The 24,801-nt window shown below is 41.5% G+C and overlaps 1 protein-coding gene across 9 annotated transcripts in view; it reads right to left on the bottom strand.

The window, feature by feature from the left end:
* Positions 1-14,345: 14,345 nt before the first annotated feature.
* The window catches only part of ZC4H2 (zinc finger C4H2-type containing), a 14,546-nt gene continuing 4,090 nt past the window's right edge, over positions 14,346-24,801 (bottom strand). For 7 of the 9 annotated variants that reach the window (XM_057377962.1, XM_057377964.1, XM_057377963.1 and 4 more), the window contains 4 exons: positions 23,859-24,030; positions 23,242-23,414; positions 21,959-22,121; positions 16,565-20,901 (listed from right to left, as the gene is read on the bottom strand). In XM_057377962.1, coding sequence (XP_057233945.1) covers positions 20,788-20,901; positions 21,959-22,121; positions 23,242-23,414; positions 23,859-24,030 — 622 coding nt within the window. In that variant the 3' untranslated portion in view covers positions 16,565-20,787. Of the gene's footprint in view, positions 14,364-16,564; positions 20,902-21,958; positions 22,122-23,241; positions 23,415-23,858; positions 24,031-24,801 lie in introns of those variants that run through there. The other 2 variants (XR_008966110.1, XR_008966109.1) reach the window with 2 other exon arrangements.

Raw genomic sequence — 24,801 nt, 5'->3', positions numbered from 1 at the left:
ATCCAAGTCCAGGCGTCCACCCCACTGCAACCACTAAACCACATCACCCAGTGCCGGATCGAGAAGCCTCTTAAGCACGCCTTAGGTTTAGTGGTTTAGAGATTTAATATTTGAATATTCTGTGAGCGTCAGGAGCCATCATGGTTCCCTGGGGCTGGTGCTGAGGGGAGCCCACACAGGCAAGGGTTCATTTTTGTCCCCACAGCAACTGCAAATGTCATCCCWTCACTGCAAGAGGGTTGGAACTGGGTGGTCYTTAAGGTYCCTTCCAACCTWAGACCAATGTGTTATTGATGATGATGAATTGCTTTCTAATAGAGAGCTCTTGAGAGATGCTGCTCTAGTTGGTTATCAGTAAATTAGGGAATAATMTCATTTTGCCTCTGGTTTTACACTGAGAAGAGTGAGGATAAAGCAGCATCCATGACCATATTAAAGTGTAGGCTCTTTGGGTCTGGTGCAGGCAACTCCCTTTGCAATCATAACAGAAAGTTTGCCTGCCAGTGGGCCAAAAAAAAAAAGATCCCGTAAATGTGATGAATGCAGAAAAAATAGCACTATGATCAGGTAGTATTTCAAGAGAACAAAAATGGAACCTTTTATATATTCTGAGCAGGGCTCCATGTTAGCTTGAATATTCAGACCACAGCCTTGCCCTGTTCTTTGTTTCTTTTTTTGTTATGTCAGCTATATATGTGTGCAGAGAATTCTTTGTTGTTTCCTCTCAGTGTTAATAGAATGTCAATAATTAGTAGTATTTTTTAAAACAAAAGGGCAGCTAAAGGGGAAAAAAACTACACATTCAATGCCAAATTTCCCAGGTTTATGTTTAAAATATATGGTAATAACACCGTGCAACTTAGCAATCTCCAAGTCCTTTATACACATGCTGAAATTAAATTTCACCATTCCGCTGAGAGGCATTCAGATGTTATCCTCATTTTGCAGATGAGAAGACTGAGTCAGTGAAATCAAAGTTTCTGGTTATGTCATGGACAAAGCAGCACAGCGAAGAAGCCCGGCCCACATTTCTTGATTCCTTGTTCTGTATTCATGTCTTTTTTCATCTTCCTTTAATCAGCATTATCAGAAAATATCACCAAAATGGTTTGTATACATTCTCAACAGCATAAAGTACTATAGGTGTGGTATGARAAAAAGGCCAAACTGCCTGATAAAATGTAATTTTTAGATTTTGCAAGCCCCAAAAGTAATGTGTAGTTATGGGCTGYACTTTCCATATCTGTAATAATAAAGTGTTCATTCATGTTTTTAGATGCATCTAAATTTTTATCAGGTTACATTTATTTTCCTTAACTTTCCTATTTCTTTAATACTCTGTGCAATAACAGGGGTCAGAGTCTATTTATACTTYTTTTGTTCCTCTTAGAAAGATGAGACTACTGGCATGGAAGCAGTCACTCTGAATGGGACGCTTGCAAACGTAATGGGCAACTAAAATTCGTTTTCAAATGAGATGGCATTTTCTTTCCATTTCAACAGACACATTTATGAGTGGTCTCACTGCTGGCAATTTGACACGCCTGATATTCTGCACATGCAAAAGCTTCAGAGTAGAAGGTATGAATTACAGGAAGGGAAATAAACCAAGTGTTGCACACTCAGGATGTTTGTGGTGGTGCAGTGGAGGCTGTCAAGTTAAAATAAAAAGGCCAAGCACATACAAATTCATGAGACATAAAAGGACTCTTGAGGTAGAAGTGGGGCATTGTCCCTCCCTGCTCTCCATGTATCTACATACTGCTTGATAAGCATGTCTTTTATCTTCAAGCACACAGGAACTGAGCTGAGAAAATCTTTCCCAATGTGGGAAATATGTTATCTTTTTCTTTGATGAGCAGTTTAGGAATGTTTGAGCTCATGTTGCAGCAATTGCAAATGTAACATCCATCTTATTTTCTTTCAAACCTTTTTTCTGAGATTTTCAGTTCAGTCATGCAATTACTGATTATGCATTTTTAGTGGAACTTCATTAAAATTTTGACCCTGCGTGGCTTCAGCAGCATTTGGAATCGCCTTTCAATTTTGCAGCATTTTGCAGATTTGATTGCTGTAGCCAATTTATTCTAATCCTTTAAAGACTGTCCTTTTTTCCATGTCCCTGTGGAAAAATGAATAATTTAATTTTACAGTCATTTCTTCTGTCCTTTTAGTTTTCATGTGATAGTTTCTGACAAATCTTTCAAAACTATTTCAGGCTCAATGACTGATGGGTGCATATTGGCATTGTGAGATCAGAATCAATAGAGCCGTGGCACTGCATGGAATGTGAGATTCTAGGGGGTTATGCTATCCATTTCAATGCAAGGAATACTGAAAGTAGTTGAAATAATAGTAGCTGAAATTAGTCAGGTAGAAGCTTGCATGTGTGATAACCCAGATGCAAAATTAAATACTCAGAAAATACCTRAGCCACTGATAGATCTGGGGAGGGTGTTAGAGGAATTAATTTATTCCTTACCCTGTTTTCCAAAGTATCCAGTGTTACACAGGATTAGATGTTGTGTTTGTCCGGACTCAGTCTGAAATCTGGTACAATGGTTTTTATAATATAGTTCAAGAAAACAGCCCCCAGATTTTCTGTGAGGCTACAGGTCCTTGCTTTGGTCATTGGAGTATCTAACAGTAAAATGTTTGTGTGTATTCAACTTTATTTACATCAGAATCTCAATGAGTAAGAGCTAAAACAAGAAACCAGGGATGTGAAACGTATTTGTAGACTTATATCCATGTGTAGGATTTTGAAAAATTATGAACAAGTATTTCTAAACGTTCTAAATCCAAAAGTGTAAGGCCYGTATTGTGACAGATTATAGTGGGTTTCCTGTGGTGAGTGTAACTGCTGTGGCTGATGGAAAGAAAATTGGTGGCATGAAAATTACTGTAGCTGCCCAATCTTCTTTCTAAATGGGCTTTAACTGCGCATTCTTGTTTATTACTCTCCTGCTGGKACAAATACCTGCAACCCTCGGTGTTACTAATGCATCTGTACCCTAAGGACCTCATTTCTCAGCTGTGCTCAAGTTCACTAATTCTTTAGATTTGAAATTATTAGAAAATATTGCCTAATGGAGATACAGAATCCAGCCTTTAGTTTGTCCTTGGCCCAGTATGTTTATTAGTTACCTGGATGACGGAATGGAAAGCATTCCTGTAACATTTGTATGCACTGCTAATATGRTAGAGTACAAGCTTAGAATTCAAAACTATCTTGAAAGTTAGAAATATAGCCCAGGAGAAGATGAGGGTGCATAGGGACTGATGCATGATAAAACATTTAGACAAGAGCAATTCCGTGCAGAAAGGCACGGCAGAGGACAGCTTTCTAAATAGCAGATAGAGCAGAAAATAATCTGGGATGTCACAAGCTGAGCATGAGTCAACAGTGGCCTGGTCCTGTGAAAAGGGAAGCACCCGAGGGCAGGAACAGAGGGTGGGCTCTCGGATACACAGCCCCCTCCTGCTCATCAGCAGTGCTGGGGATCAGCAGAAGCACTCTTGGGGTGCTGCCTGAGAAGGTACAAGGCAGCTGGGAAGGACCTAGATGAAGTCAGCAGAAATAATGAGAAGATGAATGAAGAAAGTTAAAGAATTTGAATTATTTTTTCAGTTTAAAGAAAAGGTAAATAAAGGGTAATAATCTGCTTTCTTTGAAACTGAAAGAATAAAAGGCAATAGACTTGATTTTAAGCAGRGCAGATTTTTCCATTTTAAGGAAAAAAATAAGTGGTAGGGAGAGGGAAGTATATTGGGATAAATTGCTGTGGAAGCAGTAAAGCTCTGGCATGGGGGGGTCTGTGTCTGGATGTGTGTCAACCCAGAAAGGCAGGTCTGATCAGAGGGACCCCACGACCTCTTGAGCTCTGTCCCAGCTCTGYGTTTCTGTGATTCTGGCATCTCTCTTGTACATTTTGGGACTATTGGCCAGAACAAGTATTATTCACGGCAAGGGTTGCAGAACTGCCTTCTAAAATTAGACAGAGTGTTCTAAGCAGTGACAAAAGATAAATGAGTTCAAGGGAAGACATGGTGGTCATGTGGTTGCTTGGTTGGCTGGCAGAAAGGGTTTGATGCTTCAGTGCATGACAGCAGCTCTGTATCTGAGATCATCCTTTCTGTGTAACAGTTTAGTAAGGGCAGGAGACCAATTCATACAGAAAGGAATTGAGTGAGAAAGAACATGCMCATGTAGCATATGGAAACAGATCTACTCCTTTCCTATCTTCTATCCTGTGCCTGCCCATGAGTTCTCACCTCATAGAATTACACCTATGTGTTGTCTTAGAAAACATATTTCCATGCAAATTTTAATTCTTGCAGGAGTAAAAATAGGGATAAGGCAGTCCTCTTGTCTTCTCAGTGTTTATGTATCTACTTACTTATTCTGTGGCTTTCCATCAAGCCTAAGCTCTCTCTGAGGTTGGCAGTTGGTCTATTTATGTGTTTGGGTGTGTCTGAGAGGTTGAGTACACACTGAAGACACCAAGCAAATAATAGTTAATAACAAAAGTTAGGCCAGYTCTTGTGAAAGTGGCTGCCTAACAGTGTGTGTCAAAGCTGCATCTGTTCAACCAAACTGAGATGCTCTGTGCTCAAGTTCTCACTGCATGTGTCATCACAGGCCATTTATTTGTGTTGCCACATGGTCTAGGAGCCTGCAGGAATAGTGGCTAAACACAGACCACAGTAGGCTACTCCCCATCCCAAAGAGTCCAAACCTCRTCCTGAATTTACTACAGGAGCTGTAGAGGAACTGGCTAGCTTTAAAAATAATTTTCTTGTTTCCCTCCTGTCCTGCTCTGATTTGGAGCAGTGCATTCCCCAAAGGAAAGATTAAAGGATATCAGCTCAGTCAATTTTCTTAAGGTACAAATCCCATCACACTGAGTCATTGTACAAATTCGGCCCTGGCTGTGCAGATTCCAGCATCTCCCTTTGCCTACAGCACAATATGGTAATTATTACTGAATAATTTGAAATKATCCAGAATTTTCATGTGATTACTGTCAATGGCACTAGGTAATACGATTTCAACAAGCTGAACACTGATATGGTAATCCTTATCAGTTCTAACACCAAATAATTTAATCTTATCACCCTGTGCTGATGAGATAACATATTCCAGTAGTGGATTTTTATGAGTATTTTACTGTTCAAAGTGGTGTTGAGATAAACCACCAGTGTGGTGAGTTACAGTATTTTGTCAGCAGTGCTGTGCATCTGACTGAGAGGACATTTTTTGAAGATTCTTAAATGACTTCTCAAATCTATGTAATGATCTGAAAATCCATCTGATTGATCCCTGCYTAGAAGTGAACACTTATGGGAGATGTGAGAATACTGAATAATTTTTCAGTTCTTTGAGCATGAAAATATTTCTAAGTAACTTAGCGCTGCTTARATGTTTTTCTTTGTAACAGCTCGAAGGTTGCTGCTTTTGAAAGATCAGTTGTCCAGGAAGTCTCCTTGGACAAGTAAGAACAGTCAGTCATGCAAAGTTTATTATGTGCAGAGCTCCTTGGCAGAAAACAGGAGAGTCCCTGGTAACTGCCTCACTGCTTTTGGAAAAAACAAGAATAAAGGGTAGGTTGTAATGATGATGGGTAAGGTTCTTAACACAAGGACAGAAACTTGGTCTGAAATATTTGCTTCCCTGAGTTGATGTATGATGTTTGCTTGGGGTTTGAGGAGTGGCTCTGCCTTCAGTAAAAATGAGATTTGTCAGGAATAGTTCCTGTTTCCCAAACTCTGTGTAGACATTTTGCTTCACAGTGCCACCTGCTCTCCCTGCATTTCCTGGCAGGCCTGGATTTAATAGCCAACACATTTGCTGGATTCCCTGCAGAGGTTTGCAGATTCACAGACAATGAGCTGCCTTTGCCAGCCATTCCCATTCCAAAGRAAAGCAAACATGAGCCAAGGAGAGCCCTGGTAGTGATCATTGCGTTGTCCCGCTTACAAAGGGGAAGAGGATGAAGAAATGACTCTTGGTAGCAGCAGCAAAAATCCACCAAAAATCCAATATTGATTTTATGCCTGCACGTGATAGCTGGAGCCAATTTAATCCAAATTTTAACTTTCTACAGTATTTTGGCATTTACCTACCTGAAAATCTCTYCTTTATCCCAATGCTTTTTAGCTGTTGTTCTAAGCAGCTTATAAGGGAAGTGGGCACTAACAAGTTGTGTTTTAGGATGACTTCCTCCAGTTTGCTTTCCTCTCTCCCCAGAGTTGAAGATGCTGTTGGTGTGGGATGGATGCTGTTGGGGCTGCACCGTAAGGGCTCGTATGTGAGTGTGACACAGGGAAGTGCTAACTGCATTCACTGTAATGAGAAGCTGCGGTTCCATTTCTCATCTGGGAGTAATAATCCATTATTTCTGCTGCTGAATTTGCCTGTCCCTCATTCAATTATTCCAATCTTACCAAGTTCAATACGAGGTAAAGACTATGAGTCCGATTCAGCAACATCAAGAAAAATGTTCAGCTCCTGGATGCTTAGTTTTAAAAGACCAATTTCATGCTGAGATAATCTTCAGGCAAACAGAGAACTTTCTTTCTGKAAGAAAAGGTATTTGGAGAAGAGCTTTAGCAGTGTAGCTGTTACTGAACTCTAATGTGTTCCTTCCTGTTTTGGCTTGGAGACTGCTGCCCTGGCAATTCCCACTGGCTCCTTACATGGCTTGGAAAGACCCTGGTCTCACAGGCTGCTGCACCATAGACCCTACCTTGTCCTCCCATGAAACGGGCCCTCTGCTGCTGATCAGCTGAATGAACTGAAGTGGGATTCTGCAGGGACAGCAGGAGGCCCCTGCCACGGTTTGGGACTGTARCACTGTGAAGCTCCTGTATTCCAGCACAGAAAGAGGGTAAGGAGATAAATGACTCCAGTGTTTGTTTGTTTGTTTTGCCTAAAGAAGGTTCTTTGTAAGCGTATTCCACATGAGGTTTCTTCTATCCACGTAAATAGATCCCTTGTGTCTGAATTTAGGTCTCTGTATATTGTTACTTGTGCAATGGCTTAGAAATACTTTGGAGGCATTATCTGGGAGCTTTTATGGCTTCTCTCACATATTTCCTCTGCCTCCCTGCTCCCACACATCCATGCACACACAGTGAGAGATGCAGGGTCAGATTCTGATCAGATTTCTGCTCATTTTGCACACAAAACTTTCTTTTTGCACTTTTTAATTTTCTGAATTTCACCCATAAATCACTTTTGGACCCACTGGATAGTTTTTGGTAAACACTAGCCCAACAAGAGCTGTGCTACTGAGGATCTCAGGCTCCAGAAGGAGTGATAACTGGCCAGATTTGGAGCTAAGAGCCTTAAAACAAGCACCAGCCCATCTGTGGCCAGTTTGCCTGCCTGGTGGGGCTGCTTTGTGAAGTTGTTACTACAGAATCACAGCAGTGCCATTTATTCTTGACACTATGGATTGCATTGCAGGGGCAGCCCCAGCAAATCACTTGCATCTGTTAAGGGCAGGTTTCCCATTTGGGTTACTCTTCATTTAAAGCTCTGATGGTGGCATGGAGCAGGAACAGAAAGACCAGATTTTTTCCTTGAGTTGAGCATTTTCTGATTGTCTCCCCCTCAAAAGTTAACCATTCCACGGCTCCTTTGGCTTCGTATTTTTATTTAATGTCAGTGTTGGGTAGTATTCAGGATTAAAATATAAAGAAAACATTTTCTAGCTTTCCCAGCAGAACACATTTCAAAATGTGGCTGTGAGCTGCAACAGAATTGGGCTTTACTGCACAGAAAAAGGACGTGTACTCCACTTATAAAAAAGGAAATTAATCAATCAAAATTACTAGTATAAAATGATCATTTTTCAATGGGCAGGTAACAAGAGGTTCCTGCATGGACCATGTGAAGGTGATATRTGTGAGGCCTGTCTGTGTGAGTCCCTTCTGTGGTACTTGGAGTTTTCAAAGTCAGAGACACAAATAATGCAGATGCTAGAAGTCTGTCAGTGCCACCCTGCCTGCAGAACCATTCAGTGACCCAGCCCCTCCAAAGCAATCAGGGATGTGCTCTGCAATTAGGCCTCAGTGTAGCTGTCAGTAATGAGCATTGGCTCAGTTCTTGAAGCACTGTGAGTATAAAATGATAGGTAAGTTCCTCATGATGAATAAATTGATGCTSTGGGCCGTGGATTCAGCAACATGAAGGATTGTATCCTCTCCATGAAATCCACTCTGTTCAGTCTGTTTTCTACTAGATTTACATTTATTTACATCTTTGTCAAGGACAGCCAGATTTCTTCTTCTAGAAATTTAAGCAACTAGCAAGACATTTAAATATTTCTGAAATAAATTAGTTGTAGTAGTAGCATGTAGGAATCCTTTAGATACATTTTGTGGCTGGGTGATAAATGATACTGTGTCTAGAAGAACCCTTGCAAGGATAATTCTCTTTCATACCCACACACAGTGAACCAGGCACAACAGAAACCAACCACCAGGACACCCAATACCCAGCAAAACAGCTTCAGTCAAGCCCTGAGCAGATGCACTATGAGCTTTTCAAGGCAAACCCTTCAGTTTTGGTACTCTYCAACCCTCATTCAGCTAACAGGAACCTCTAGGGCTCTGTTCTCTAGGAGTTAATGGCTTTCAGTATGACTCCTATTAGCACAGGTCACAGCATTACTAATAGAGTTTCCACTGGTTTCCTTGCCACGAYTTCTGCTTTCATGTGTGAAGGTTTCAGTCTCAAGCGAGCAGTGGTGAGCCCAGAGTGGTTTGAAATCCTGTGGTGAGTGGCCTGGTATAAATGGYTGTGAGTACAGGGTGATAATACCCATGTGTGCATAAACTGGGCTGCAAGCGTGTTGTTGAGGTTGAATGGTTTGTTCAGWGAAGAACAAAAAGGGAGAGAAGTTTGAAGGAGATTCTCCTTTGCCTTACTGGTGATGCAACGCTGGCTTTGGTGTCTGAGGTTCCCACCTCCAAGGTGTTCTAGCCCTGGATCAAAGCAGGCGCCTGTCACAGGAGACCTTTGAAGCTTATTCTGCTACAGGAAATGAAGAAGAAAGGAGCAGCCAGTGCCTCGGCAGGGCTGAGCATGAGGTGCTGCCTTTCCACCAGCACTTCTGGTTCTTCTTCTTTGTATAACAACAACCTGCTCAGCCTACCAGGGCTGGAGCCTTGCCCTTTCTCAGGCGATTCCTGGATCAGGATTTTCAGCCAACCTGCACCCCACTGCTCAAGGGAGTATCACGGCTGTGTAACTGGTGTGAAAAGAAGTTGTGACAAGTCCTGTCATGGCAGCACTTCAACTGTACAAATTCGACTGGTGAGTGGGTGGGAGAGTGGATGGGGGTGGGGGGGTTTCCATTTGAAGATTCATTTAAATACTGATATTTGCCAGTTATTACTGTACAGTGGCCTCTGAGCAAACTCGAATATTTTGCTGTTCCACACCTGAAAAAATAACTCCTGTAGTTCAGACCTCAGGGTACTAAGTGTTGGCTGCTACTTACTTTTTGGTGGTAGTTCCTTATCTGCTTAAAGGCAATGCCATGAACCTCAATTAGTTAGTGCTTATGCAGTGCTTTGAAATGATAAGACACTATCTAYCTTTTAAGTATGATGATGTTTCTATAACATATTCTAGTAAGTGCATGCTTCAGTACACAGCTRCACACTCAGCGGTAGGCCAGAAGTKCTTCCWAAGGGRAACAGTCCAGGAGTTTCTGCYCCCATGGCACAAGGAAATCAAGAAAAATCATCMATTTTAAATGTATGGTGTGTGTGTATCTTGAGAGCACCCAGCTAAGAAAAACAGAGTATAAATAGCTGCCAAATAAAGCAATATTTAGTGTAGWGCAAAACCTCCCCACAGTGTTGAGCAGGGCTGGAGGAGGATGGAGCAGGTATAGCATCATTGATTTCCAATTATTTCCTCCACTGTCCAAGCTCCTGTTTGCTGGGAGTGTTCTATCCAGTGCTATAGATGTTCTTTCATTTTGATGCATTGGAGACAAGGATGAATCTGACTTCCTCACTTTGCTCTTCAGCCAGTGCTGCCAGTGGTGAATTAAATGCCTTGCTAAATTAATAAGTCATAATGTTTTTGGGCTGGAGCCAGGGAGCTGTCGCTCAGTGCTTTGCACGCGAGCATGGCAGAGATGTTATCCTGGGGATAGAGTGACAACTCCAAAGGCTGCAGTGAAATGCAATCTGGATCGGACATAGAGCAGCCAGTGGGGCCATCTGCAGGAAGGAACACCAAAAAAGGTAACTGGCTCAGTTGGGTAATCCCCAACAGCCTCAAAAACTCCAAGCACTCGGCCTGGTTGTATGCAGGAGCTTACATTTGGCAAATTTGAGAGTTAGGACTGTGGAACTGAAGTTTTGTTATGATAGCAAATGGTTAGGAATGTGGATATTTTGTTTCTGTGTTTTGTCCACTTGAGTCCTGGGTCTTTCCCTGGCTCACCAGATCCGCATGGGGTGTGGATTAGACAGAGCTGTCAAGGAACAGGGCTGTCTGGCATGGTCTGAGCATGTGGTTCTGCAGACTTCACAGCTCCAAGGGTGCCCTGGCCGTGCAGCAGCTGCCCTTCGGTGTCTCTGTCTCTGAAATCAGCAGAAAACAATGCTGTGAGAGGGGTCTGAGGGCACAGCAGCAGCTCTGACAAGTCAGGATGATGGGATGAGATGTAGGCAGGACAGCAGGGCTGGGATAGGGGGMTGCTAAGTGACACCCCTGCCAAGCTGTTGGCTTGCTGTGGCTGTAATCCCAAACTCACTCGTGCCACTGGCTCCTGTCCAGTCCTCACCCTGCCTGGGGATATCCATGCCTCACACCTCAACTCCCACTGCCATCCCAGACACAACGAGGGTTGATGAGTGAACYACTGACCAACTGGCCCTGGAGGATGGGTGGGTGAACCACTGACCAGCTGGCCCTGGAACATGGGCTCACAGAGCWGCAGAGAGGCCATGTACAGCCACAGAGGGTCTGCAGAGCAGCAAACCATCTTTTAGGAGTTCWAAATAGCTTTGAACAAACATGTCTCAGAGCTGAATGCCTAGTGCCACCTGCAGAAATAAAAGGAGAACTACTCGTCCCTATTTGCTGCTTTTCTGACAAACAGCTCAGCTCCAGAGAGAAGTGGTACAAGCACAAAGCATTCAGATTCCATCCTATTCTCATAGGACTATTTTCCTTAAAAGCCTCTGATGCAGCACAGCCCTTCAGAAATTATCTGCTTCAACACACTGCATAGTTGAACACTGGAAATGAAATAAGGTGCAAACCTGTGTGGAATGACTAAATGTGGGATACAGCACAGAAGGATGCTATGTAATATCTGATCTGGAATTTGGCTCCAGTGGGCTGTGGCAGAACAGAATAAATCAGGAATTATGAATACTTCATGTGAGGTGGAGGGTGCATCAACTGCAGACTTKGTTAAAGTTGGTGGTTTGTTTACCACTGGGATCTTGGAGACTGAATAAAAAGACCAATTACCACCTATTTCTGTAATGAGAGGTGAGGGTGCATGTTTCTTTTTGCTTTCCCAGCCAAAACAATGGGCTGCATGTCAAAGCTTGTGCTTGCAGAGGCAGAGGGTAGAGAATCGGGGTGGTTTGTGTGTCAGTGAGAAAGAGTCATGCAGTGGACTCCTGAAATAGCAGGAGGAGAGCCTTGGGTGTAATGACCCTRGTTTGGAAATGGTGAATAGGGCTTGGTGCTCTTCTGTGTTCAAGGAAACAAGGTCCAGTATTGTTAAATATCTGACTTTTTTTCAGCCTCTCTTCCCACTGGGAACAATCCAGTGAGGCCCTGGTTAATACCTGCTGTAAATCAGCTGAACCTACACATTTCTGACTCGAGCAGGGTCCCCTCCYCTTGAACTACCACTCCTTCTCATGTACAAACATTAAAGCAAAACTCAATTAGAAGTGAGATGGAGGAGCACAATTAAAAGCTTGCTTCAGTTCCCAAATGCCCTAAGCAGAGCAGATGGGCTGTTCTGAGGGGCTGCAGAGGTCCATCCCTTCATCAGGGAGCAGATCCAGGTTTAGATTAAGCATCTCCTGGGCCCCAGGAATTCCAGACACACTTTTGGCCACAGCTTGTTTCTGCCCAGAGCAATGACAGGGTGGATGGGGCACTCCTGGCAGAAAGGCTTCCTTGGCCATTCCTGAGGATGGATTAGACCCAGGAGCAGCACAGATTGGAGTTCTGACAGCATGGATGGCAATGGCATAAATGTCACTGCAGTCAAGTGTGGCTTTTCTTCTTTCAGAAACATTTTACTGGATATGTAAGGAAGTCTCATATTTAAGCCTTATTCTCCATAGTCTGAGCAAGGTTCCTACCCTGAAACAGGATAGAGACATTTTCCCTTAAAGCAATTTTACTGTAGCTGGTAAATCCCAATCTTCTTTTTTTTTAACCTAAAACCAGGGCTTTTTGTTTGTTTGTTTGTTTGTTTTTCCTGAAATAATCTTGGTTGGCACAGCACATCTTGTTTCATTAAATTACAGTGTTTGGGCTTTCACATGTAATTTTGGTATCTCTTCACAGTAAAATATAGATTCATATTAGGAGAGTTTTAGGTGATAGTTAATGTAAMCTAATGTAGAAGTGTGTATTGAAAACCAGCATATATAATATTTATATATATTTATATAGACTTAATATAGATATTARGAAAATGTTTTTCACTGAAAAGGGAGTCAGACTTTGAAATGGSCTGCCMAGGGCAGTGKTGGAATCACCATCCCTGGAGTTCTTAAAAAAAAAATGTGTGAATTCTCACTTGGAGACATGGATTGGTGATGAATTTGGCAGCACAAAATAATAGTCAGACTCATCTTAGAGATCTTGTCCAACCTTAACAATTCCAACTTCTATGATTCTCTGATATCCTCCAGGCATCTGGTGGAGATGAAGAGAYAGCAAAAAGCTTTCATCCCTCAATTCTGTTTCTCCTATTCTGACAAGATTGTTTATGTCAATGTGATTTCAGTAATATTTCAAAGCAGAAATCTGAATTAYATTGAAGAAGTTTATATCTTCATTWAGGTATTTTTTTAAGATCACTAAAATGCAACCTTTCTCTTGCCTCAAGACTTAACAGTAATTATACAACTGAAAATGGAAATTRTTCTGAGAAAAGGCATAAAGAGATCTCTGGGGTGGTAGTATTGATTTTACAAATATACAGTGTAACTCTGTTGCTATTTTTAACAGCCTACCTCAACTAAAAAGGAAATATCAGAAAATCTAGAAAATGTGGAGAGGAAGTACTGCAGAGTGAACCCAGAGGATTGCTCAGAGAGGAAATGACTCAGGCACTTGCTAAGTAAAGGCAGCTGCCTGTTTACAGAGGAATAAAAAGAGTTAAAGGAGAAATTCCCAAACAAAATATCCTGAGCAGAGTGTGGATTGCACGAGGATGCACTTAGAATAAATGTGTCTGARCAAAGCCACAGAATTGCTTGAGGTTTGCCCTGTGCTGGCAAGGATCAAACAGCCACAGCCGTGGGCAGGCAGCACTTTGTCCTTCCATCCTTCAGCATGGTCCTACCTTCATTTTTCTCCCTTCACAACGAGGCCTGGTGGGAGGGAGAAATTTATATCCACTTRTGGGTGCTACAAGTTTCACCCTTTTGCGTGTAACTGCAAAGCTTTTACACGGTTTTTGTTCGTATCTACTGAAAATGTTATTGTYGCTTTAAGTTCCCCAGTCACAGGGAATGAGAAAAGCAGTGATGAAGTGATGCATTGAATTCAGGCTGTGGAAAAAATCTCTGCTATTGCACTTCGCTATTTGAGTTTCTGTGTGTTGGGGGTTAGGTTTTTTTTTTCATAGAATTTCTTCTTTTGTTGTCAGGGAGATGGTAAATAGACCGAGATCAAGAGACAATAGAGGAAACCGCGCCTTGACATACCCTGGAAATAGTTCTGGGGGACAAGGGGCAGTGGGGTTATTTTGGCAATTTCTTAACTGAGGGTGGTCAGTCTTTGGCCAGGTTCGGAGGGGACACGGTTGTGGGTTTTGGGTGTGGGATTTTTGCTCAGGGAGAGAGCGGTGCTGTCGGTGAGGGGCAGTGTCAGCCACGGAAAGGGACACGGCGGGCGGCAGCACTGTGTCAAACGTGTGAAACGTGTAAAAAGTGACAAAAGCCACGTTGCCTGCATGGTGACTGTGAAGCGCACATTTCTGGCCTGCAGCGCCGCTTTTCCTTCGCCTTCAAGCCACCGCACACGCCCTCCTCTCGTGGCTGCAGTTACCATTTTCTGCAGGATCTTCACCATGCAGCCGTTCCTCATGCTGAATTCTTTTTTGCTTCAGTGCAAGCAAACAAAAGGGCTGAAAAAACAAGTAATGTTATCTAGTGTTCTAGCATTTTGTAAGTGGAGAAGGGTCTTCACACACAAGATTACTTYGGTTTGATCCAAATTCTTTTATAGCTTTTCCCAGGTAGAACTCAGAGTTTTAGGTTATTTTTAAGTAGGTGATATATTTYCCCTGGAAGCAGATGTAACTGATGGCAGAAAGRCAGGAATTCTGCACCAGTGGMGCAAGAYAAGAAAAAGCTTCCAGTGTTTCCAAATAGCCYGTGTGTTTATGACTTTTTATCAMCCATTACTCTAAAGCTGCARTRTTACACTAGATAACATAAGGATGAGAGCATTTTATAAAAGACCAAAACTAAAATATATAGACTGCAGAACATAYACATGCAATCCTGTGCAGCGTCTCAGGCACAACTGTAACCAAGGTCGTATTGTGTGTTAGGTTTGTTAGTACTGTTCCGTGCTGGCAGCTCAGCACAGCAATGTGAAGAGCTGTTTGTTTGTTTGTTTGTTTGTTTGTTTGTTTGTTTGTTTGTTTGTTTGTTTTTGTGCCTTCAGCCTGCAGGCGGCATCACCGAGTCACGGCCGCTGTTCCCCGGGGGTGTTGGCAGTGCCGGGGTTCGGCACAAGGTGGCAGCAGCGATTCAGGGCTCAGACTCGGTGTTAGAGGGACACAAACCCCTCGGAACCGTTCCTGCTGCCTTCGTAGGGATCATACTTTCTCCTGTTCCCAAGCCCTTTATTGTTTCATTTRTATAAGTTATATATACAAAAGTTATATTCGTATTTTCAAGCCCCTGTATATCAGCATTTAGAATTTCTTACACTCTAAGGTTTTGTATATATAAAGCCATAGATATGGGGTTGTATTTTGAAAACAGTATATATATATATGTTTGTATATATGTTTGTATATATGTTTGTATATATGTATATATATATGTATATATATGTGTATATATATGTGTATATATATATGTATATGTATATATATATGTGTATACAAATATATTAATTTATATTTATATGTTTATATTTCAATTTATATAAAATATCTGACACTGCCCCTGCCCATGGGACACCTTCGCAGTTGTTTCCGCAGCAGTGCTTGTCAGTCTGGAAAGGAACTGATAGTTGCTCAGCTCCTGGAGCAATAGGCTGCTGGAATCCACCAAAAATGAGCAGCAGGGCCTATGATGAGGGTAGAGGAAGAGGAAGAGGACAAGGAAGAAGCAGCAGTGGGGGTGTACAGGAGAAGTACAAGGTTGGGAAAGACAGAGAAAGACAGAAAAGACAGGGACAAGAAAAAGGAGAAAGGAAAAGAAAGAGAGGGGAAAAAGGGAGCGAGTCAGACATAAAGAATGACAAAATCATTTAGGCTGGAAAAGAGCTTTGAGATCATGCCACTGCATCCATTAAACCAGCACTTCTAGGTCAACCACTAAACCACTTCACTKGAATAGAGTGAAGAGGGGAAGTTAAGAGTAAGGTTAGTGAGAACAAAGCCTGAAGAGCACAATAAAATTTTTTAAGAGTGGTTTTAAGGGTGGGACAAGCTTTGGTACTTTGTTTTGTTTTCCTTGAAATATATTAGGTTATTTTTAATGCTACATTTTAATATTAGATTTAGGAAGGTCCAGGGTTTGGCAGCTCATTGTACTGTAGGATCTTGCTAAGCTCAGGAAAATGGGATGGAAGCTGATGTTAGTTATAGGGAATATTTCAGGGTTAGTTCTTAGGAAAGTATGAATGTATATTGGCTTTGTGACTACTGTTACAAGTAACGTTAGAGYTGAGATTAGGATTAAGGAACTGAAAAAAGCAGCAGTATACAGCAAACGTGGGCTTTCCTGACAGGAATCCTTTCCTGGATTAGGGAATGCTCCCATAAACTCTCAGTTACTCTCAGTTTGATGAGAGAAGCAATTTCTAGCAWGCTCTGGTAGATATAATCTCTAAGGGCAAAGCAGGACTCCTGAGAAACCAGCTATCCTGTACCTTAATCTGGAGAAGGAACTGTGTTTCTCGGCACTTTCAATTTAACTTTAGAAGGCAAAACTGAGAAGTTTGGCTAGGTTGCAATCAGTTGTGCTATCTCCTTTTCTTTTTTATTTTCTAAAGCTCATTAGAAGGGATCTTTCTTTACCCATATTTATTCSCATAAAGTTTCTATAAAGGTATAATAGAATTGTGGCTAAGTGTATSCTGTAAAATCAGAGAGCTTTTACCATCTGGGTTATGGCTGCTTCTTAGCARCATAAGCAAATAACAAATTTGAAAATACTCTGCAGGAAGAAAGCATGACATGAAACAAACATTTATTAAAAAGGACTGTACAGACAAATTAAACAGATCTTACACTGTTACTCCTACGAGGCACAGGAGTAAAATACTTAAAACACAGAAGCCAGTGAAAACACCAGATATTGCTAGAATACCTAAATGCTAAAATTAAAACATACGCTGGAGGAATTAGAAAACATAAAATAAAGGAATAAAGCACTTTTAAATAAAGTGCTAGTGAAGTCTTAATTTCTTGAGTGGTATGATATTTAAATACATCAATGTCTATTCTTTCAAATTTAGATTATGTAAGTTGAAGCCACTGTCAGGTTCAGTCAGGGTCCCGTTTAAAAAGCTAAGGTTGAATTCAGGAAGTGCAAGTATTTAAATYTGCCTAACATTTTCTCTATAGTTAATGGTGTCCTTGGCACAAAAGTCTGGACAACTGATCCACTCCAGTTTGGGTATGAAAATTTCTATAGCAAAGCATTTAGATACAATATGTTTGCATCCTTTTACCATGAGCTTAAGGTCGGTGGCACRGTGAAAGGCTTGCAATTTTATGTGGGGTTTTTTTCTGTTTGGTTGCAGAACAACAGGACTATTGTTTGATAAAACCCTGGAAACCATCTATACCAAGAGAATTTTGTTGTCACTTGGATAGCCTTTTAAAAAAGGAATGACAAAGACAGAGTTAAACCAGACTTTAGTGACATAAAAGTCTGGTATGCTTTGAGGAGGGTCTCATTGTGGCTATTCAGAGAATTTGACCCAAATAAGAATACATTTAAGCTAAGTGAAGAAGCACCCACAAAGACTGTAGATACAAAGGAAGAAGCCATTGTTGCTCCATGAACCAAAAATGCAGTAGACTTGAGGTAAGAACTGTACTTCAGACAGCTTCCTCTTCTGTCTGAAAGCCAAGAAATCAATATTCCATAATTATTCCTCCAGTCTCTTGAGAAAGTTGCCTGGGAGAAAAGAGCTTGGGGCTGTCACGAGAAGAATTCTTCAGTTAAACTTCTGTCATTATTCTGTGAGAGAAAAGAATACTCTTTCTCTATGAAAGACACTGCTTCCCTCCCTGCCCCCACCCCCATGGTTCCCTAATACATAACTTTATCTCCTTGAAACAGAATCAGAGAATATCTCAACTATGAAGGACCCATAAGGATCATCAAGTCAACTCCCTGCTCCTCACAGGACCACCTAGCATTTAACTGCATGGCTAAGAGTATCATCCTGGTGCTCCTTGAACCCTGACAGGCTTGGTGCCACGGCCACTTYCCTGGGTCACTGCACCAGTGTCGGACCACTCTCTCAAAGAAGAATGTTTTCCTGGTGTCCAGTCTGAATTTCCCTCAATGCAGCTCCATCCTATTTCCTCATATCCTGTTGCTGGTCATCAGAAGGTGGAGCTCAGCACCTCCTCCTCTGCTTCCCCCCTGAGGAAGTTGTAGGTTGTCAGGAGGATGCCCCTCAGCCTGCTCTTCTCCAAACTGAACAACCCAAGTGTCCTCAGCAGCTCCTCACAGACCTTGTCCTTGAGAGCTTTTGCAATTCGGTCACCCAGCTCTTCCAGAACACTGTCATACTCTGATGTCATTCCTGCACTGAGGCATCCCAACCTGCAGCCAGCACTCCAGGCCTCACCAGWGCAGTGCAGAGTGAGACAGTCAGCTGGCAGTGCTGTGCTTGATGCACCCCAGGTCATTGTTGGGCCTTTTGGCAGGCAGGGCACCCTGCTGACTTATCTTCAGTTACACTCATTCTCAGCAATTCATGCTATTCATATGGCAGAACTTCGTCAAGGATGTGAAAACTGTTTTGTAAATACCAGTATGTTTGATGCAAACACAGTGTGTCATATTCACATAAAAAAAATCCCAAACCAACATACCCTAACCTTGTAAAACACAAGAGCACATAAGACTAGCTTAAAAAAGTAAAAATACAAAACTGWTGTACTAAATTAGTAAATGGTGCATCTTAAGTATTCTTCAGTTCAGAGATCTCCCAAGAAGGAAACAAACTGGCAAAGTAACAGTGAAGTGAGAGCAACTATGACTAACCCTATCTATTTCAGAACTGTAAGCTGWAATTTCTACAAATCAATCCTTCTATTCACACTACTTCATTGCAGACCATTCGCCCACTCCATTGTCACTACTKCTTAAATTTATGTACAACTATTACCAAAGTATGCTGCTGTCATGTATGCACTTTGGGGAAGTCCACATACTGTCTTTTAACTCTGTGTGCATTTCCCCCTCAACTCCATAGGAATTGCTCTGAACAGGGCACACAGCATGTGACCACTCTGACATCTAAAATAGCAGAATCCAGTACTTGTGCTACAAAACATGCATAATGCACTATTGCCATTTGGAACATGGAGTCAGAMTATCTCCCATTATTGCTATTTCACAGAGATCAAACCCCTGTAATTCAGCAAGCAGAATCCACTCTTCACATAATTTCAGGGRCAGGTGGTCCACATTCTGTCTCTGYAGTTGACAGATGTTTATTTGGCTATATAACATTAAAATGGGGAATACCTCCTGACCCTGGCATAAGTTTTAGGACTATATTCAATAAATCACTCGTGTTTTTTGTGGCAGACTTAGGAAATTAATGGTGGCATATGTGATCTGGCCAGGAAATTTGAATCCTGTGGATTTATTGCAGTTGCCAGCTTTTGGCAAAGTTCTRAGCAGAGACTTGGGTCTTCCCTGTTCTTCCCATCTAACAAACAAATTCTCAATACAATCACTCTAGCATAATAGTAGAGAGAAACCTGGGATAAAGAGAGAAAATGTGAACAAGTAGTTTCTGCATCCTGAAGCTAGTGAAAAGAATATTTAATACTTGAGATYAATTTAGGCAACAAARGTGGYCACAAAACTGGGATTAGAGATGAGYAAATTTTAAGYTCCAGTTCTGTAAGTGGGTCACTGCCATCCATTGGAAGAACTGTTGTTAAATTACAAGAAACAAAGGGAGGACATACAGGGAGTGATCTACTCCAGATGCTTTAGTCAGGGTTCTTTTGGCACACAGGGAACCAGAAAACAAACTGGCCTGATGTAAAGCTTACTTGAAAATGACCTATTAAAAGATAAAAAATAATAGAAAGTTCTGGTTGAAGGAGGATAACAACACCAAAGCTCTTGAGTTCTGGTGAAATATATCACTTTTTGTTGGAACTGTTCCTCATGCATGTTCCTGAACATGGAGGATATGTCTGCCAGACTTTGGCTGCAGAAACCAGGAATAGAAAAAATGCAGAATAGCTGATGTGCAGTCTGTGCACACAGAGATCTGGGATATATCATGCATGTTTCCTAGAGAACCACAGTGTGCTGGTTGGCCATAGAGCCTAGGAGAACCACTAACACCGTTCATTTGAGCTTTGTTCTTAAGTCAATCAGTCTTTCAACTGCTGAAATAATCTTAATAGCCTATTAAGATGTTAAAGCATGACAGATGACATCAGTTTTAGAAACTTGTCCACAGTCAGCACCTTTCCAAGTTTTAAGTCAAGTTTGAGGAAATGGTACAATCAAACTTCAGTAAATCAAAACCCATGTGTGTCCTTAATGCACTGCCTTTCGGCGTAATATATCTCGTTTTCCCTGAACATTTCCTRTTTAAAAGGAGTTGCATTGGATACCAAAACCTACCCAGTCTTATGAGATTGGAAAAGAAATTGCTCTTCAGTGAACAGACAGTCTGATATTTCAGCACTTCCAATAGTCTCCTGTTATCAGGAGAAAACAGAATAATCTTTTGGTAACATTTGTTTTTTAAAAGGAGAACATAAAAGCATTTGTGGTCACCACATTTGGCAAATAGAAATAGCCTGACATTTAGGATACTTGCACATTAAAGAAAGAATTCCAGTTTGTTTAGGAGTACAAAAGATGGAACAATTGAAAAGTTAAACTGTAGCACCAGTAATACTTACTTTCCTAAAACCAAATCCTGAAGACTGGAAGGAACTTAGAGCAGGAACGTTGTGCTTACATTGTATTTAAATAGAAAACAATGAAACGGTGATACTTGTGTCTGCAATTCAGTAAAGTCTGGGCAAATTTGCAGTTCTACTGGAAGAGTACTGGGATAGGTCACACAGCTTGTCAGTCTTCTGGATTTCATTCATCCTGTTTCCTCTTGGGCTTTTTGGGATTCCGAGACCGGCTCTTTGCTTTRCAGAGTGGACATATGGGCGCATTCCGATGGATTTGTTGGTGACACGATAAACATGCCTGAAATGCAATAGCAGCCTCTTGTCACAAACACTGAAGTGGGGTTGTTACATGGGTTATTGAGCATCTAACATTGAGCATAACATTCTAAGTTACAGTAAGGCTAAAATAAGGCTTTTTGCCTTCAAAGGCAAACTGATGCTACACTCTGTACCATCTAGGTATATGGATTCTACAGTACATTAATTCAGTGAGCATCTCATTGATTTAAAACCACAGTTCTGCAGACAAGTAGATCGTGCATATTTCAGTAACTTTAAATTCTATTTTATATTAAATGTTACAATGATGTTTTACAGGTGTTTACCTGCCTAATAGCACACTGAGTCAGAGAAGTTACAGTGAAGGCCAACTGCAATGGCACAGAATTCAAGGCAGGAGCAGATGATTAGATGAACTCCACATATTTAACTCTGCCCTTTTGCCCCATACTAAGCCCTTTAATTTCCATTTGACTGATGCCTATTACTCGCAGAAAGGCTTTGGAGTGTACCTACATCAGTTTGCCTTCCTAGTGACACTTTGGCACCTGGGTAGGATGAATATCCCTATGTAATTACTTAGCTACAGAAGAAGCTGAGTAAAACTGTCATTTAAGTGCCCATGGCTATGTTACATTAATCTACATGTGACTCTTGAAGATCCCAAGTGCAGAAACAATCACCTTTCCTGGTAATTTATACCATCACTAATTTCCCTCATAAGATATGTGCATTGCTTTTAATATGACTCCATATGGCATTAACTACGAGTTTTCCTTTTGCCAAGCTATTTTTTCTTTTTCACATGCCTTGCTCCCATGGCACATGGAAAGCACGAGTAGTGGGAATTGCCTACATCTCTGCTGAGGGAGACTATTAAATCATAAAACATTCTTGTCCTTAACCCTCAATGACAGGAGCTACAATTTGAAGTCTACTCTTTGCTTTTGATTTGAACCACTGCAAGGACAACCAGAATCAGGACCCATATTTTTTTCATTTTTGCAAATATCAGTCAACTGTATAAAATAATGCATTCCAATGATAAAAGAGAAAAATGCATTCCATTTCCTGACCTTCATTGGAGGTGGCTGCTGTCTGAAAGTTGCTGTCTGTCTGGTATCTTGCTTCCTCGCCACTTGCAGCTGTTGGGCAGCTGCTGCAGCTGCAGCCAGAGACTCTGGGATGGGAGGTTCCTGTGGTTCTGTCTGCCATTCTGCTTTCTGCTTTTCAAAGTAGCTAGACAAAAGAGTAACAAACAAAAAATGTCACCACCTCCTGGAGTATTTAATTAGTCTGTAACATATTTTGTGTTAAAATACAATGGATGACATTTCCCTATCATGTTCCTTGAGTCAAATTGCCAAATTGCCTACACAAAGACTGGTTCATAAATAGAATATGTGGTATTTTCTTCTGCATTCTTCACTTCAGACAGATTCCAGACCAGAAGCTTCTAAGGATTTTTGATGTGCAACTGGGTATAATCTAGCAAGAAAAATAGACAACATGTTATGGATGAAAAATAGGCAACGACTTCAGATGCACCTCTGTCAGTTTTCCTATTTTATTCTGTTAAAATTAGTAACTTTTGTACACAATAGATTGATATGTTCTTTGCAGTGTCAAGGTGTTTTGGAATGTAAACCAACATTTCTATAGAAATACAAAGGAAATCTTGAAAACTTTATGTGTCTGTGAAAACTATATTAATTGTGCTGGGCATTAAAAGAAATATACACTTATTAAAACATCCCTTGCATTTAAAACTGATTTGTGAAACAAAGGACACTGTTCTTTGAAGAGCAGTTAAATCTGTCACTCTCCCCTGCMTAGGTTATACCTAAAAATGAGGCCGTGATTACTTATCCAAATCTAGTCCAAATCTTGGGGAAACTTAATGTTAACAATCACAGGTATTGGGCAAAATTCCACCATCATGTGCAGGCAACAAAAAGTAAAATTCTGACTAGCAGCAGCACAAACCGACTGAAGAATACTTGGTTTGTATCCCTCTCTTGTATTGCCTCCTACTATTGCTTGCTAAAGAAGTAATTTTCAGGGAAAAAGGAAAAGATAGATAAAGCAACTTACAGTATAAAACCTAGAAGGCCAACCACCCTTGAATGTTTGGATGATAAGTGGAGTTTGCAACTTGAAATAATCTAAATTATCTTGGAACAAATTCAGACTGAATGTTACCAAATACATGTCCTCCCACGTCCCTTTTTTGTTAACTTTTGTTTTTCACACTTACCTCTTGGGTTCCTTTTTCCCACCTACCAACAAAAGCAACAAGAGAAAATGACCAGTAGAATTGAGAGAAAGCATAAAGGCAGACGTTTKCTTTGGGACTTACTCAAGGGACAGTTTCTCTTCCTCTTCACACAGGTCTGGCAGYCTCTGCAATCCCAGAGTCATCCTCAAGGCATCGACGTGCTCCTTTAGGGGCTTGTACTCCTCATGGAGGCGACGAGTAGATTCCAAGAGCTTGTTAAGATCRTTCTCAGACTGCTTGATAGTGTTCTCCATCTGAAACAGAAGGTTGGGCATGTTTTTAAAGAACACTTCCTCTGACTGAGCTAGAGACCATATCAGAAAGGAGAGATTTTTCTCATTGAAGCTGGAAGAGATTTGGGACAATGCAATAGCAAAGCAAAGATGTAAGGTACTGGGAGGATAAAAATGGGCAAAGAAGAAGCAAAAGAAAGTGACATACARGATGCATTTTTGTATAAAAAAGGTGCACATATAACCAATTTGACCTTCTGAACAACAGAAAATGCAGGTAGAAAAGCTACAAATAAAGTTGGCAAGTGAGGAGCTATGGAAAACTCTCAAGAGACATTAAAAAAGAGCCTGAAGWAGTATAAACTAATTTTCTGTGTTTCTGAACACTGACTGGTAGAAGTTAACTAACAAGCTAAGGAAAGGTTCTTGCTTCTCTTATGGCAGTAAATGGGAAAAGCAGCATACCACATTAATGTCAGCGTGGATCAGTCGCAGCTCCTCCACGTGGGCCATTTTCTCYTGCAGCAGCAGGTCCATTTCCTGTTTATATTCTTTCAGGTGCCTCTCCTCAGACTCCAGGGCTTCAAATTCTGCTTTTAGTCGTGCCTTTATTTTTTCCATCTGCAAAGTCTTATTCCTGAATCCCAGTGATAATTAAAAAGAGAAAGAGACAACAGTAAGTCACTGTAACATATTTTTGTGAGGTGTCATTCTATATGTGATTAGATAAATGAAAGAAGGCAATAGCAGCAACAGACAAGAGTGAAACTAAAATTGTCAGAGAAAAGGTGAGGCACAAGGAGAATACTGAATTTGGCACTACCTTCTGCCACAAAATAATCACAAAACATTCCTCATCACTCTGGGATTACCCAGCCAGCCTTCCACCTCCCAGCTGCATTCACAGTCACTGTCTTAACGTGTTTTGACTTTTGGATCCACCACATCCYACTAAATAGACAGCTCAGGCCTAATCCTGAAAATCAGCACCCTAAGCCAAGGAGTGGAAATGCCCTGCCCAAAGTTATGAACAATGTCCCCGATGTGGGCACGTGCTGTACCATGTCTGGCTTTTTTGAACTCCCACTTCCAAAGCATCCTGCAACTCTTATGAAGGAAGGATACTACAGATTAATTCCTGGTGATTTGCATCGCATGAACCGCAGAGCGAAGCAGCTCCGGCCTTGTGGCAGGAGTGACCGGCAGCAAAAGCCTCGGTCCGGTCTGTCCCATCCCCAGGCACCCCGGGGGCGGCGGCCAGAAGAGCAGGTGGGGGACATCTCTGCTGAGAAGGGATGGATGGATGGATGGAGGGATGGATGGATGGATGGATGGATGGATGGATGGATGGATGGATGGATGGATGGATGGATGGATGGATGATGGATGGATGGATGCATGGATGGAT

This window comes from Malurus melanocephalus, unplaced genomic scaffold, assembly GCF_030028575.1.
Source record: "Malurus melanocephalus ecotype Western Australia unplaced genomic scaffold, MMel_1.1 scaffold_335, whole genome shotgun sequence".
Lineage (NCBI taxonomy): Eukaryota > Metazoa > Chordata > Aves > Passeriformes > Maluridae > Malurus > Malurus melanocephalus.
This window is presented reverse-complemented; position numbering and strand designations above follow the sequence as displayed.